At 34.1% G+C, this 15,959-nt stretch overlaps 1 protein-coding gene and 1 pseudogene across 1 annotated transcript; one reads left to right on the forward strand and one right to left on the reverse strand.

Moving 5' to 3' along the window:
- LOC104736951 (alkaline/neutral invertase CINV2) lies at positions 3,622-6,895 on the reverse strand. Its single transcript, XM_010457039.2, has 6 exons — positions 6,725-6,895; positions 5,738-6,159; positions 4,864-5,295; positions 4,588-4,778; positions 4,145-4,512; positions 3,622-4,068 (listed from the first exon to the last, which is right to left on the reverse strand). Exons 2-6 carry the CDS (start codon positions 6,128-6,130, stop codon positions 3,773-3,775), a joined length of 1,680 nt encoding a protein of 559 aa, XP_010455341.1. The 5' UTR covers positions 6,131-6,159; positions 6,725-6,895; the 3' UTR covers positions 3,622-3,772.
- Positions 6,946-15,624, forward strand: LOC104738308 (annotated as a pseudogene).

The following is a 15,959-nucleotide window of genomic DNA, read 5'->3' on the forward strand; positions in this document are numbered from 1 at the left end:
ATATTCTTCAATTACAAGTTGTTCCAACAAAGCTCATGCATGTTTTTGGAGGGTATAAACTGTCGGTCAAAGATCTCCTGCTAGCTCAACCCCTAATGTAACTTCTAAGAGCTGATAGAACCACCCAATCAAATGTATCTTTTTACCAGTATAACTTAAAGCTCAACAACCTAGTCGACTGTGTGACTTACTTGGTCACCCCATTTCATATGAGTGTCCAAAGGGATGCATGAGCAATTTCGTCACATAATTCCTCCGTTACTTCTCAAGTGAGGGCATTAATATCATCAGGATTCTCTCAAATTTTTCTTGGGGAATAAACCACTGCACAATCCAAAACATAATAAAACTCATTATATTAGCCTTGTTCATGGCAGCGATAGTTCGCTAAATAGTCGTTGGATCTAGCAACCAATTGCAGTGATTTGCTGTAACATTTGTGTTCCACAATTATATTTTAGGTTGTGTTGAATAAATCAAAGGAGTGGATTTTAAATAATTATCGGTTTAATTATCGGTTTAATTAAATCCTGGTTTAACTAGATTAAACCAAAATCCCTAGACTCTATTTTAAAGTCTAACCTCCTTTGTTTTGATGGAGTGTCGACGTTGGGAGTCACAGAAAGAGAGAGATATGTAGAGCCTTGGTTGATTTGGTGTGAAGGAGAAGGAGAAAGAGATCAACAAAGCTTTGTCTTAGAAAGAATGAGAAGGAACAGAATCTTCAGGGTCTGGGAGAAGGAGGATCCGACTGCTCAAATCGTTTTGAAAGGTAGGGTTGTAGCTAGGAGATTTTCGTACACTCTCCTTTTTATAGAAGTGAATTTGAGTTAATATTCTAGGAGATATCAGCAGTTTCGTGGGGTGTTTCTTCTCAGTCTCGGATTGAGACCAGCGGGTGTTTCGGGATCGATTGCTGTGTCATCTGAGATCGGATCGTGCTGACATTTTGTGGGAAGCTTATGGACGTCGACCTCGCTTTTCACCGGAGGGATTGGAAAGTTAACGGTTCGTTTTGATCTTGTGAGGTTGTTATTTTCTGCTTTTTCTGGTAGTTTATTTTCAATGTTTGTTTGTTGTTGGGATTGGTTATAGGAGCGAGCTTGGTTGTTCTTGGATATTGGTGAGCTTCTCTTTTGGCTGTAGTTATTTTCGTGAATCACTTGTTACGGTGAGTGCGTGACCATGAGCTTATCTGAGCGATTGAGTTGTATGACTTGTTTTGTGTGATGATATGTAGGTGTGGTGAATATGTTATTGGGTGACCTGTTCAATGACTGGTTTGTTATGTTTTATTTGTGGTTGTACTCTTGATTTGCATTTGTGTATAACTCGTAGATGGGAGGATCGCCTCACCGGGTATTTCTGGTAACACATCTCATTGTGTTTGTGGTGCAGGTAATGAATGTGTAGCGTGGAATCAAGGCGATGAGGATGACCATAATCTAGGGTCTCAATTGTTGTGTTGTGGTTATGTTAGTTAGGTTTATGTGTTTTCGCTGTGCATGTTGATGGTTGGTTTATGTTAATTGGAGTTCTAGATGTTGGTTTATTGTTTAGGTTGTAATTATATATTATGAGATATTTAATTATATTATTATTATTAAAAAAACGGATCAGGTTGTTTCACTTGCGACCAAAGTTTTTAGTCGCTTTTTTTTCAGTGACTTCGTGTGAAACGAACAACACATCAACTACAAAATAAATAGATAAATAATAATAATAATAATAATAATAATAATAATATAATAAATAATTATAAAATGAATTAAATAATGAAAATTATAATTAACCATTTAGAATATATATTTAACCTCATTATTAAATAAAATATATACTAATTATTTATTAAAGTAAATTATTTTTTTCTCTCAAAAAAGTAAATTAAATGTAATTAAATGTGGAAGTCGGGAACTACATGAAATCAGAATTGGATATGCGAAAGCGAAAACGTTTCGAAACGTGGAAGTGGGTACCTATTAAGCAAGTGGATACCTATTAGAAATATATATATAATATATACTAAAATAAAATTTTCCAAAAATGCAATACATAGTTTGAACATAAATTCACAAATGCGCTTTGTCATCTACATAGATTAATAATATTAATGAGATATTTATATCATGTATGGAAAAAACAACACAAACAACGCGATGAAAAACAGACTACAATTAAATGATTATTAATAAAACAGATTTGAAGTGTTGAAGTGTGGAGGAGTTAATGAGACATGGTGATTGAAACTGTTAAAGATGATTTGGTCGGTCACTTTGGTTTTAGCTTTTGTCTCCCCTGGAGGAAGTGTGTAGGGGAGTCTGATGTTGTGAGTAAGATGGAGCCGGCTTATTCATATCTCATGTTAGCAGCAGCATTGTATTCTGATGAGCATTTCCCAAGTCGCTAGTGTTGTTATTTGATTGATTAATGGTGGTTTTGGTCTGTGGTTTTTAAACCACAGTTTTCAAGTGTTTTCGTGATCGAGAAAGCTATAGGTACTAGGTTTGAAGACTACCTTGATAGCGTACGCTCGCAGCAATTTTGTATTCATGTTGCACTTTGCATTTGTCTTTCTCTATTGTGGTTTCTTTCGTTTCATCTTACCATGCTTTGTTGTGTGTGTTTGCTTGTTGTTGTTCTGTTTTTTTGCATTGTAGTTTTGTAGTATTTTTCTGCTACCTGTATTTCTTTGTAAATTTCTGTCACAAACGAAAATGGTATGAAACTTAACCTTTTACCAAAAATTAAAAAAAAACTTAACTTTTAATTAAAAAATATTGTAAAATGTATTTAGACAAAAATAAATAAATTAGTTATTTTTTTAAAGGATGTATCATATTGATCCATATAATTTAATTCTTTTACTTGAAATTTATAATCTCATAAATGAATCATTTTAAAATTTAATATAAAATAATATATAAAATATAATGGGCCGATGGGTTACAGTGACTGTTAAATGAATAATAGAACAAATCAACAAATATTTGCGACAAATATAATGGGTCGTTGGCGATTGATTAACGAACATGGCCGTCATTATCACATTTAAACTCACTTTCTTAAGCAAACAAACAATAGTAGTATCCATATCCCAACTAAAGGTAATGTCGTTTCTTGCTCTTTTAGACCACCAGTTATGACGGATCCCAAAGTTCCCAGCCTCTCCTTCATTTTACCTACTAACGATGAGAAATCACTCTTCACTTGTGAACATAACAAATCAAACGTTGATCAAAGTTATATAGCAACAGTGTTTGACATGATCATGGTGGGCATAATCTACTTACAGAGAACTTCACAAGTGAAAATTTTGATTCAAGATCAGAAGATTTATTCGGATCACATAAAAACTGAGCAGAGGATAGAGACATGATGCTATCTCTGTTTCAGAGTTTCACTAAGCATCATATTCTAGAGCTGTTCACGGTTCCATGAGTCTATAATTGTTGACCTATACAAAAACGTTGGGAATGTATTTGGCATAACGGGGAAAGTAATGATCGTGGGTGCATGGGAAAAAAGCATTAAAATAGTGGGAGACCAAAACAATGGAGCTGCTTTAATCCCATTAAAACATTTTTCAATAGTTATTGTTTATAAATTAAATGAGCCCATTCATAAGTAATGTTCAAGTTGGCTTCAAAAACGTATGTCAAGTTTTTGTTTAATAGGCCAATACAAAACAGAGCGATGACTCGATAAGATCTCTTGATAAAATTATAATACAAAACAAAAGCAAAAGAAAAAAAAAAACGTAAGAAAACAAATATCAACAAGTCCATGAAGCAGATCTCTTGATAACAGGTTTCATCTGTTTGTCTTCTTCAAGAGAGATCATTCCAATATGGGAAGGATCTTCAAGCATCATCTTCGCAACCAAGTACCCCGCGATTGACCAAGTCTGGTACTTCCTAGCCTGTTTTCCAACGTACCTTCCTTGTTTACCATCGTAGTATTCAGGCCAGCAGTCTCGGTGTATCCGTGACTCAATTAGATCAATAGCACGTCTCGCGATTTGAGGCCTGCCTGTCTTGATGCATGCAGCCGTGAGCGTCCAAAGCAATACTGCACACAAAAAGATAGCGGTAAGGACCAAGCGTTTCACATGATGTCTTTAGTTTAGGACAAAAAGAATGCTAACCTGGCCAAGATCCACCGTTGTGGTAACTCCACCTAGTGTTCTTAGGATCACAACCAGTAACGATCCGCCACTCATGGCCTTCAATACAAGGATAACATATCTTGAGCGGCATCTCACCAACTAGTTCCTCCCAACGGTGCTCAAGGAGATCCATAATAGCCATTGACTGATCCGGAGTTGCCAAGGAAGAGAGGATGGAGACACAATTCCCTAAAGAAAACCACCTGAAATCCATACGGGCCGGGCTTACATTGCCCACAAAGTACCCTCCACGGAGAGGCATGAAGTCGAAAACCCACTCTGGTATCGAGTCCGGCATCACATTGAACTTGTTCACGGCTGTGTGTGAATACTCCTCTGTCTTGTACCTTAACGAAAATGAATCATTTTAGTTAGTGTTGACTTATAAATAATACATTTTCAGATCATCTTGAGGTTGGTACCTGTAGATATCGTTGAGTTGTTGGAAGTCAAGCCAAAAGTAATTGCGCATATGGAAACTCAAGGCGTGAAGTCTCTTCACAATCCTTTCTATGAACTCTCTACCTTCCTCGTCAGGTTTAAGCATCGACAAGGCACATCTTAGCGACATGAAAAACAGAGCTTGAATCTCTATAGGATATCCATAAACACCCTACAAAGCACAAGTCAAGGTTTGGTTTTAGTGTGAAGAATCTAAAAAGATGTTTGCTCGTTTAAACTAGAAGGTACGTTCTTACCATTCTCCTATCAACCATAGAACAACCATCAGCACAAAGCAGTGTAGGGAAAGTGTCAAACCCTTCGGACAAGCAGAGTGAGAGTATAAGTCTCATTCCTTTCTGACACTCTGGTGACTCAGACAGAGTCAAATCTCCTGTAGATTTTGTGTAAGCACGGAGAAGTATGATCCACCAGAATCCTGAATCCACCGGTGCTACTCTTCCTATAGCGCTTTCTCCAAAATCCGCTATGATTGTGTCGGTTTTACGGACTGGATCATGAAGCACCTTGAAGCTTGCTGGCATAACACCTTCCCCGAGCTTGAACCGATCAACCCGTTTCTCCCAACCTTGAAGCTGAAGCGTCTTGAGCAAGAAGTTTTTCACTATATCTGGCTCTCCATTCATCAGAAACGCCAGTGCACTTGGTACAAAGTCTCGTACGAACACCTACACAAAATTAAACTAAAAGTTTTAAGATATTATGTGCTCTGGATTCAAATACTCTAACCAATATAAAAACTAACGTGACCTTTATTTTATGAAATACCAAGACATTACTAGTTTGTTACTAAAATCAAATAATATGACCTTTATTTTATAAAATACCAAGAGCGTTACTAAATAGTGTTTTTAGGTTTGATTACTCAAAATCAAAGAAGATAAGGGTCACATTTCTATGTCACGATTTAGAAAAGTTTGTGTCGTTTAAACCTTTTATATATATTAGCTAAGTCTTTAACCACATTTCTATGTAACAGAGCCATTGAGAATAAAAACGTAAAATAAGCTTCTAACTAAGAGAAAATTTGCTCATTTTATAGAATTATTTCACGACTAGGTCTCCGTTTTTTGCTAATCGATTGAATTGATTATGGAATCATTTAATTACCTGATCGTAGTTCAAGACCTCCTCGGAGGCATGGTCATAAGCTGCAATGGTACCAACAGGTTGACCACGGAAGAACACCATTGACCTTCTCAAAGCTTCCCAAGCCTCAGCAATTATCGGATGAGGCTCAAACGAGTTCCTTACAGAGAGAGGAGTGTCCAATATTGACCTACTTCCAGGAGAATGAGCCATGTCTAAAAAGCTGTCCTGTCTTACATAGCCATTTGATAACTCGCTCATTGACCTCTCGTCGAATGATCTCTTCCGTTCGGTCTTTAGCTGCCTCGGCTTCTCCAAAGCCCGAGTCAGATGGAAATCATCCATCTCTGATAATGAATAATTTGTGTGTGATCCTGCAACTCTTACCCTCAATGGTTCTTTATGACCTTCCATTTCTTTCGTTTTAATTGATAGAACAAGATCTATAGATTCAGTCATTAAAAAAAAAAAAAAAGACACAAAATCAATTATTTAGATAAAATCATTAAACTGATTTTGTTTCTATCTGGAAATAAAACTATCTCCATTTTGTAACAACAATGGATTTTTTCTTTTTTTAGAAATAAATTTGTGTTTCTTTTAAGATTTTTTTTTTCAAAATTCCTTTAACAAATTACTTATCCAAGTTCCAAAGGGTTGAACAAAAAAAAAACAAAAAAGCTTATCCAAATAAATTGTGTCTAATTATATTATAATTTGTTTTTCCTCTGACTCTCTTTTATCTTATTTAATTACTTATCCAAATAATTAAACAAAAAAACTCTTGCGTCGTTGAGTCACGCGAGATTACCCATAAGTCCATAACAAAGTATACATGAGAAATCAAAACTTATCTAATGATAATAGTTCCAAACAATAATACAAGATTAGTACTGTTAATAACAAAAAATATTAATCAAGATCCCCATGATAACTAGATCTACATCTAGATTTAAATACATAATGGTTCTAACATAAGTGAGATATATTTTAAGAAAGAAACCAAACCTGAGAAGACGACGGAAGCGTCAAGAACTCGTACCAAAAACCGGCGATATCGCCGGAGAGTGAGAGAAGAAGGGGCAAGAAAGTAAGAAAAGTGGAAAAAAGAGTCATGAAGAGTGAAGCTGTTGTTTTATAGATTAGATTAGAACAAGAAGGAAGAAGAAGACAAAACAGGACTTCTTAAAGAGACCGAAACAAACAAAACGGGGCCTGGTAAGGGATACATGTCGACGAAAGGGACGGAGTTTACCGGTAGGTACCGGTAAAGATACGGTCAAGTTGTGTTATTGGTGGTACGTGGAGTAACCGGTAATGTACTGAACGAGTAAGTGAATCTCATTGTCTGATTTAGTTATTGGACTTTTCGCTTGGGATACTTATTTTATCGGTTTCCCAGTCATTTTTTATCTTTATTGTTATTATTGATTTTTGTTTTTGACATATAAACCAAACACAGTGGTGGACTGGTAGCTTGCTAGTGTGTTAGGTAGACAATATAATAATAATTAATAAGTATATACCATATTTATGTAATGTTTTATTTTTTTAGTAGAATGATGAGAGCTTTAATATAATAATAATTTTTTTTTTTTTTTCGGGTGCTCGGGTCGGACCTAGAACACAAAAACTGCATACTTTTGATGATGGTTCAGTTGTTAGACAATTTTATTTGCCTCAAGGCTCAGTAAGACTTTTATGAACTTACAGCTTGTTGGTCTGACAACAACAACGAAGCAGAGTTTGGCTGAGGAGCTGTTAAGACTAACTAACTCTTGCTTCTCAACCCAACCTTTGTGAACAATGTGGACAGGAACCGAAGAACCAAACTGAACCGATTAGGAAAATGGAAACCGAACCAAATTGTACTCGATTCCAAATAATTTATTATATTAATTTGTAATAATTTTACTATGAAATTAATTGTAAGAAATTAAATAAATTACGTAATCATTAATGTATGTGAGAAATTATATATTTAACTGGAAAATACAAATTAAAATTTTAAAAAAGAATTGCACAATCATGTTTTAGTGGATAATTGCTGAATCAAGTTTAAAAAAAAAAAATTGGCAACATTATTGATAATGTTAAATATTTAGCAAAATGTTTGGTGATTGACAATTTAACATCACTAATTTTTGTAATAAATGTTAGTAATGAATTTAAAATGTATATATTTTAGATAAAGAACCGCGTAATACACAATTTAATAATTTAAAACTTCTATAAGTTTATAAAACTATAATATTGAATAACTCAGAAATTTAGCAATATATTATTCCTAAATTATAATGTTTGTGGTATAACATACATGTCTTTTTTGGTTACGAATCTAATATGTTTTCCCGTACTCACATGTACATACTATGCTAAAATTTAATCAAACCAACCATATTATTTAATTATAAAAAGTCAAGATTTTAATTAACAAAAATTTGCTTTTAAAGATTCAATTATTATATAAAAATATTAGCAAAATTAGTAAAGATAAGTTGAAATATTGTCTGAAAATTAATATTATGGAAAACATTATTGTAATTAATATCACATATGATTTATGTTAATATGAAACATCCGTAAAATTTAGGTACATTTTATAAAATTTTAAAATGATTATTAGTATTGTACTTTAATATTTTGGAATTGGTTTTATGAATGGTTTAGGTACAACACTGAGAATAACACAAGTAAAAAACAAAATCATATTACTGTACTTTAATCAAAAATATATGAGAAAATATGTAATATATATATATATATAAATTAATTTAAATTTTTAACATTCATCTCAATTTATATACTCTAGAGAAAAAATTATATATCTTTGTGACAGCGTCTTATACAATATTTGTTTACAAGTGGTCCCGTACCTCAGTTGGTTAGAGACTTGGTCTTATGAGCTGAAGGTCGTGGTTTCGAGCCCCTCCATAACCATTTGTCATTCAATTTAAATAATAAATTTTTTCAACAAAAAGATTCATATATCTGAAAATTTTAGATTTTATAAAACTGAAATACTAAGAAATCTGCTTTTAAGGTATTAACAATTCCAAAACAACATATTTCAAAAAGTCTCCATTAAAATACCCTTTTACTATGAATTATCTTTAAATTTAGTTATACTTATTCTAAGTTATTAATATTTATCTCTGGTATTCTTTAATATTAATATGTAGAGATATGATTTACTCATCTTCTTTTATTTGTGTTCATTTTTTTCAAGAAAAGAAAATGATATGCATATTTTAAGTATAAATAAGATTTATAAAAAAATTACTTCATTTTTTCAGCAGGAAAAAAGAAATTTGAGTCCTTTTTGAATTAATATCTATCAACAAAAAAAAACCGGGTAGAATCAGGTTAATAATTAGATAAATTAGAAATTATTTTAATAATATTTAATATATATTAACATATTTTTTATGATGTATATATTTAAATTTTAATATTTTTATTTTAAACATTTTTTGTAAATATAGAATTGACATGTGTTAACATCTAATCTTTACGATTTACATGTGTCACAAATATGTAGAATTTGGCAATATATTTGATAATGGTGAATATGTAGCAAAAGTTTTGGTGATTAACAATTTAACATCATTAGATTTTTGTAATATATATGAATAAGATATTTTAAATATATATATATATATATGTAGATGTAAATTACTTTGTTCATACAAAAAGGTAAAGAATTCTATTTACTAATTGAAAATACTCTTTATTTTTTCCTCAAAAAGAAAAAAAAAACAAAAGAAAATTGCTATCATTTTCCTACAATATATTTTTAATATAAATTTTATTAAAAATAAATAACCCATCTATCTGTTAGTAATTTAGTATTATATTAAAAACAAAGGATTGTATATAAAAACTAAAAAGGAAAGGTTTGACCCAAAAAAAAAAAAACAGGAAAGCATATCTCAAAAATGATTGCTCCTGAAACTTGTATTTTTCTCTATCTTAACCTATGAATGAAAGTATGATGAACAAACAAACAAACATAGGCTAAGATGATCAGATGCAGTGCAAGGTGTTTCAATATCCTTATGATGTTGTAGCATAAAGGATGTCAATCCATAAAGAATGTGATATGTAAGCAGTCAAGATGTGATCAATGCATTCAAGTTAAGCCAAATATCAAGTTGGTTTATTTCTAACAACCTAATGACAAAAATTCAATGCAGAAGATTAAAGCAACTTAAGACAGTACTAATGCATAATTAAACAGTAGAACAAGTGCAATAAACTATGCTAAGCAATAGAAAACTACTAACAAATGCAACTAAGAGCAAACTGAAATAAAATAGAACAATGCATAAACAAGTAAGTAAACTGGAGCTCGACCTAGCACTCGGTCGAGTGCATGGTCGAGTGCATGGTCGAGTGGGTGGTCGAGTTGACTTGCGGATGAAAAACAGAAACAGAGCAACAACCAAAACATAACAAAACTAAAGTAAATCAAATAGGAAGCGAATAACAATGCTTGAACAAAGAAATCAATAAACAAAGAAAGGTCCTAAGGATGGATTCATGGGCTGGGCTCAAGCTATGGTTATCTAGATTGATCAACAAACCTCAATCAACAATGAGCTATCTCTAGACAGTGATCTTCCAAGACTTGTTAATCCATTCCCATGGCAATAACAATGGAGCTTAGATACTCATAGACTAGCTCTCACTAGCTATTACATATAAAAGCAGGCATTAAAAAGCCAGATCAATATTGTCAAAAATCAAACAAAATATCTAATCTCTTAGCATGCTTCATAATAATCTCCAGCATTAGCCTTATCTAGCAACTTAAACATTGGTGTGATGCTAAGAAGCCTGAGATCTATCCTCACCCTATCAGTTTAAGGATAACATAGAGCATATCTAATCCAGAAGAGATATATAACAAACAAGCTTGATCAATCTAAACACCCATAACCTTTACCCAGCCTAATCCATCCTTAAGATCTCTACACACTACTAAGAATCACAAAACATGATGAACAAAGTCATAAACCCAGAAATTAATGAAACTTGCATGATTAGATAGATGAGATGAAGATCTACAATATTGAAGAAAAAATCAAACTCAAATTCTCAATACTTAGAAAGTTGTGGAACCAACAAGTATCAAGGATTTATTGGTTTTTGGTACAAAAGTGGCTAATGATCTAAGCAAAAAGAAAAGAAAAAGTAGACAATTCCCAAAAGGGTAAAAACTAGGTTTAGATATTTTTCCTCTGTAAAGTGGTTCTCTTTGCGGCCATAGGGTACAATAGGTTTATATATGAAGGAAGGGAAGCCCTAAAATGGCTAGAGGACAAAATAGAGAGGCGGCTCACAACTCGACCATGTGCTCGGTCGAGTGCATGGTCGAGTGACCTCTTCTTCTGCTTCTTCCAATGGTCGAGTCCTCGATCTGGGATGATATCTGTTCAGTAAAATCGGGATAACTCTTTAACTAAACCTCCAATTGACTTGAAACCACCGGCATTGGAAAGATAACTCAATTTAATACAGCTCTCGTGAAGACGGCTGAAGATGAATCGCAACAGAAGATCTTCATTTGAATGGATCTTTGAGGAGCTCGTTATGAATCCGACCATGTACTCGACCGTGTGCCTGCTCGAGTGGTATGGTCGAGTGCCTTATTTTCCCTTCCTAATACATCCAATCCTCTTGTTTAGCTCCAGAAATAACACCAAGTCCTTCCTTACCCTTTTAGAGTTCCAAAACCCCTAATAATACTCCAAATGCACAAATGTATGCAATGCATGCTTCTAAACATCCTAAGTGCATATTTGGACAGAAATGGCTATAAAATTAAGGAATCACTTCTATATGATGCAAAACATGAACTAAACAAGGCCTAAAATATGGTAAAATATAGTGACATCGGCTCCTTATTCTCCTTCTTCTTCTTCAATATCATCGGAAGTAAAGGTTATCTCAAAATGCTTCGTCAAACCCAAAACCCTCCCTGAAAAATGGAAAGAACCATACCATTTTTCACCATTAGATCATTTCATTCTCTCAATCCATTACATCCAAAAGGGTCTTGTCTTTCTCAAACCACCGTTTTCTGAATCTGACGATGCAAAAGAGTTCATGGAGACTTTGCTGCAGAAGCTCTAAGACTCGCTTGCCACAACACTTGTCCATTTCTATCTTCTCGCTGGTCGCCTCTCGACTTTATATTCCGACAATCAAAGTCAAAGATCTCACTCAGTGTTTGTGGATTGTAATAACAGTCCTCGTGCTGGATTTATCCATGCTGATGTGTGTGGTTTTTCACTTCAAATCTTTTACCTTAAAAAGACCACACAACTGCTGAAAGTGCACAGCTAATCGATAGTAGTATTTAAGGATCGATCCCACAGAGAGAGAGTTGTTGTTCAACGGAATCCGACAGAGGTAAGAAAGGCTAGGACTAAAAAAAAATAGGGTTTTGGTTGTCACGATTGTAGCAAGCAAATGAATGTAAATAAAAGCAAGTAAAATAAATGAAACAAGCGTTGGGCATCAAGGGGAATCGTAGGGGTTCAATGATCTATCTATCTAGGAAAGTTTAGGGTTAGTTTGTTTATCTAAACCTCGGACTACGAAACACTAATGAATCTTTAACTTAAAGTTCTCAAGCTAACCGTCTAAGATCACTACAATTCGTTACTCAACTGTAGCAGGCAACGACGCATTACAAATCATTTAAGACAGGTTCGATTCTAATCCGTGGAATTCCGTAGGTAAGGGGTATGTGCTTCCTATGTCTCCCCACACATCTAAGCTAGGTCAAGCACACATGCAAGCTTTTGGCAAAGCACACACACTTTAGATCATATTTAGTTCATGAGGCTAACTTAAAGCATTAAGTAAAGACTTAGAATTAAAGCATAGAATAAACAGATTTAAATCTAACAAACCCTAAAAATTGCCACCTAAACTAAGATCATCTCCCCCCTTTGATTTATCCCTTTAAACCCAACTAGAAAACTACTCTAGAATTTTTAAGGGAATCATCAAAGCAAGGTTTAAACAATTCAAAAACATAAAAGAATAAATAGAGAAAAGGGTTTTAGATATTACTTCAATGATTGTCAAACAAAGTTGTAGGATCTTCTCCCTTAGAAACAAAGTACAAAGCAAATAGAATAGAAAGAGTTGGTGGATCTCAAAGCTTCAAAGAGAGGGACGAGGGAGAGGTCTGGACGTCGGCTGCTCCTCTGGTCGTGTCTCTTGGCTGCTCCAATGATTGTACACTCAAAACCCTAGGGCTTAGAAGAGTATTTATAGGGTTCTGTCTAGGTTTAGGGTTTGGTAAGGGTAGAAACGTCTTCTCTTGATAAGCACATGGAAATGGCGGCGTAGGAAGCTTCTAGAACGGTGGTGAAGACTTGGATTGGGCCGCCGCGGTGGTAGCTGGTCAGGCCTTCAATAAAAAGCCCATTGGCTTGATGGTTCTCCTTATGTTGGTTTAAGGTACGTCTCGGTAAATCGGGCATAACTTCCAGATGGTTGGATGGATTGACTTGATTCCACTTCGAGGAGAAAGATGACTCTCTCAGATTTCAATAGACACCAGGTACGTCGAAATGTGAGTTCTGAACGTTCTTCAAACGTTGCCCTTACTGTAAAGCTCTGCAACTTTCCTAAAACGTATTTTCCTTGCCTTTAGGTCCTTTTTGCTATAAAACCTATAAAACTTTTTTGAAACCTAAAATACTTGATAATAGACATTAAAGCCTTGAAATCATATCAAACTCATCCTAAATGCATACTAAAACTATAGCTAAATTGGGTAAAATAATGATGTTATCACATGCTGAATCAGATCTAAGTGTATCAGACATTGTTGGGTCTAAGTATGTTCCTTTGGTTGTTTAATCTTTCTTTGATCACCACAAAGCACTGACCCGTGATGGTTACACCATGAGTCTCTTATCAGTCAAGCACTACAAGAAAACATGCCATTTGTGACTCCAAATTTCTTCCCAAAATAGTCGCAAATATGCTATATACGAATATTTTGCGACTATTTGAGATGATCGTTAAAAATTGGTCGCAAATTTTCCTGATCCCAAGATAGTCGCAAAATACCGACTACTATGTGACCTCATTTTAGAGTCTTAAATTTGCAACTATGTTAAGACTCTAGTATGTAGTCATATATTAGAGACTAATTAGTGACGTATATCTATAGTGAGTTTTTTGTGACTCAAGATAGAGACTAAATTTTGACGGTATTTCAAATCGCATAATACTGACATTTTTGCGACGAACTACAGAAGAAAAAACAAATAAAAAGATTTATTATATCAAAGAAAAGGAAATGAAAAATAATTTTATTTGTAATTAAGCTCATTACAACCCGAAAATACAATAATTTTATTTGTATATATCTATTGACTATATCTATTTATTAGCATCATCGACGGAGTGACGGAGAACAAAACGGTGGGTGGTCGGAGACGGCGATGCGGTGGCCGAAGACGGAGAACAATCATTTGGTAAATTTTTTTCAAACTTACATAGCCTTACTTTAAAAACCTACGTAACATTTTCTACATGATTTGTTTTTTTTCAAAGAGTTTAATTAATACATGTAAATTCAATTTTTAAATCTGGAGGAGTTGCTAAAATGAGGCAAAATAGTCGCAAAATTAAGACTCTTTTGTGACTATAGATAAAATCCGGCAAAACATAATTAGTTTTTCTCTTAGGTTGCAAAATAGTCGGTAAAGAGTCATTTATTTATGACTATTTGCCGACTAAGTATATCCGTCGTAAATGTGCAATTCTTTTGCATCTGTTGTCATAATATTCGTTAAGTAGTCTTAAAACAGTAACAAAAGCGTCACAAATATTTGCGAACACAAAAAAAGTCAGAAAAGGTAGTCCCAAAATGCATGTTTTCTTGAAGTGATTAAAGATACATTTTACTCATTCTTGTATATATAACTATCTCTTAAAATCATATTATATATTATTCAAATATATATAACAGAGTTGTAGTAACTAAAGGTGAAACTCTTTTACTAATGGTTGATACTCATATTGTGTTATATAGGTCACAGAATTGGTAGATGGTGTGTTTATAGGATTTTCGATGAATTATGCGATTGGTGATGGAAGTTCAATCTGGCAGTTCTTCAACTCTTTTGCCTATATATTCAATTCACAAGAAGAAAGTATCATTGAGAGTAACAACAAAAAATTGCTCTGTCTCAAGAATCCTCCAATCGTTCGTGAAGTGTTCGGTCCAACATACAGCGTTCCTTTCAATGAACCTGATGATGAGTCCTTAAGTCTTTACAAAACTCCAGTTTTGAAGGAGAGAATGTTCAGTTTCTCATCAGAAATAGTGACGTTGTTGAAATCAAAGGCGAATCAAGAATGTGGAACGACAAAGATCTCTTCTTTTCAGTCGCTAACCTCATTCATATGGAGAAGCATAACAAGAGAAACAAAACTACCGAATGATCAAGAAACCATTTGCTGGGTTGCTGCTGGAAATAGATCAAGAACGAATCCACCACTGCCAATGAATTATTTTGGTAATTACATTTCTCTTGTGAAAACGACTACTAACGTTGGTGATTTATTGGAGAATGACTTCGGATGGGCTGCTTTGAAGCTGCATCAAGATGTATCGGAACACACTATAGAGAAGATCTCTGCCGAGATAAATAGATGGTTGAAGTCTCCTTTACAGATGCGAGTTTGGGATGGGGAAAGCAGTGGCGGTTAGAAGCGGTTATGGCGGTAAGTATGACGGGAAGTATTCAGCTTATCCAGGAACAGAAGGAGGAGCAAACATAGATTTGGAAGTATGTCTATTTCCCGAGTTTATAGAAGCTTTGGAATCAGATCAAGAGTTCATGTCTCTCGTCTCTTCTTCTTCTTCCTGATCCTACTGTCTTTGCTTGTTACTCTCACAGTATTCTGCAGAAGTTAAATCTTTCAACTTCATTAAGATCAGAATAAACATATTGAAATCTACGTTTGACTTTAAAGCAACAAATTCATCAGAAGATTAGAGGAGCTGACGATCTTAGTTATTAACAGAGTTCAGAGTTCTGGCTACTTTTACTTCCGGTTCGATTGGTTGACTTTGTAGTTAAGCTCCTCAACATCTTCGTGAAGATGATCATATAGAATTTAAAGAAGATTAAGAAGACAAGTATAAGAATAACTCTCTTATTGCTTAAGAAAATAGCTCAAAACTTAAGTGTTCACAATCTCA

Source organism: Camelina sativa, chromosome 13 (genome assembly GCF_000633955.1).
Source record: "Camelina sativa cultivar DH55 chromosome 13, Cs, whole genome shotgun sequence".
Taxonomy (NCBI): domain Eukaryota; kingdom Viridiplantae; phylum Streptophyta; class Magnoliopsida; order Brassicales; family Brassicaceae; genus Camelina; species Camelina sativa.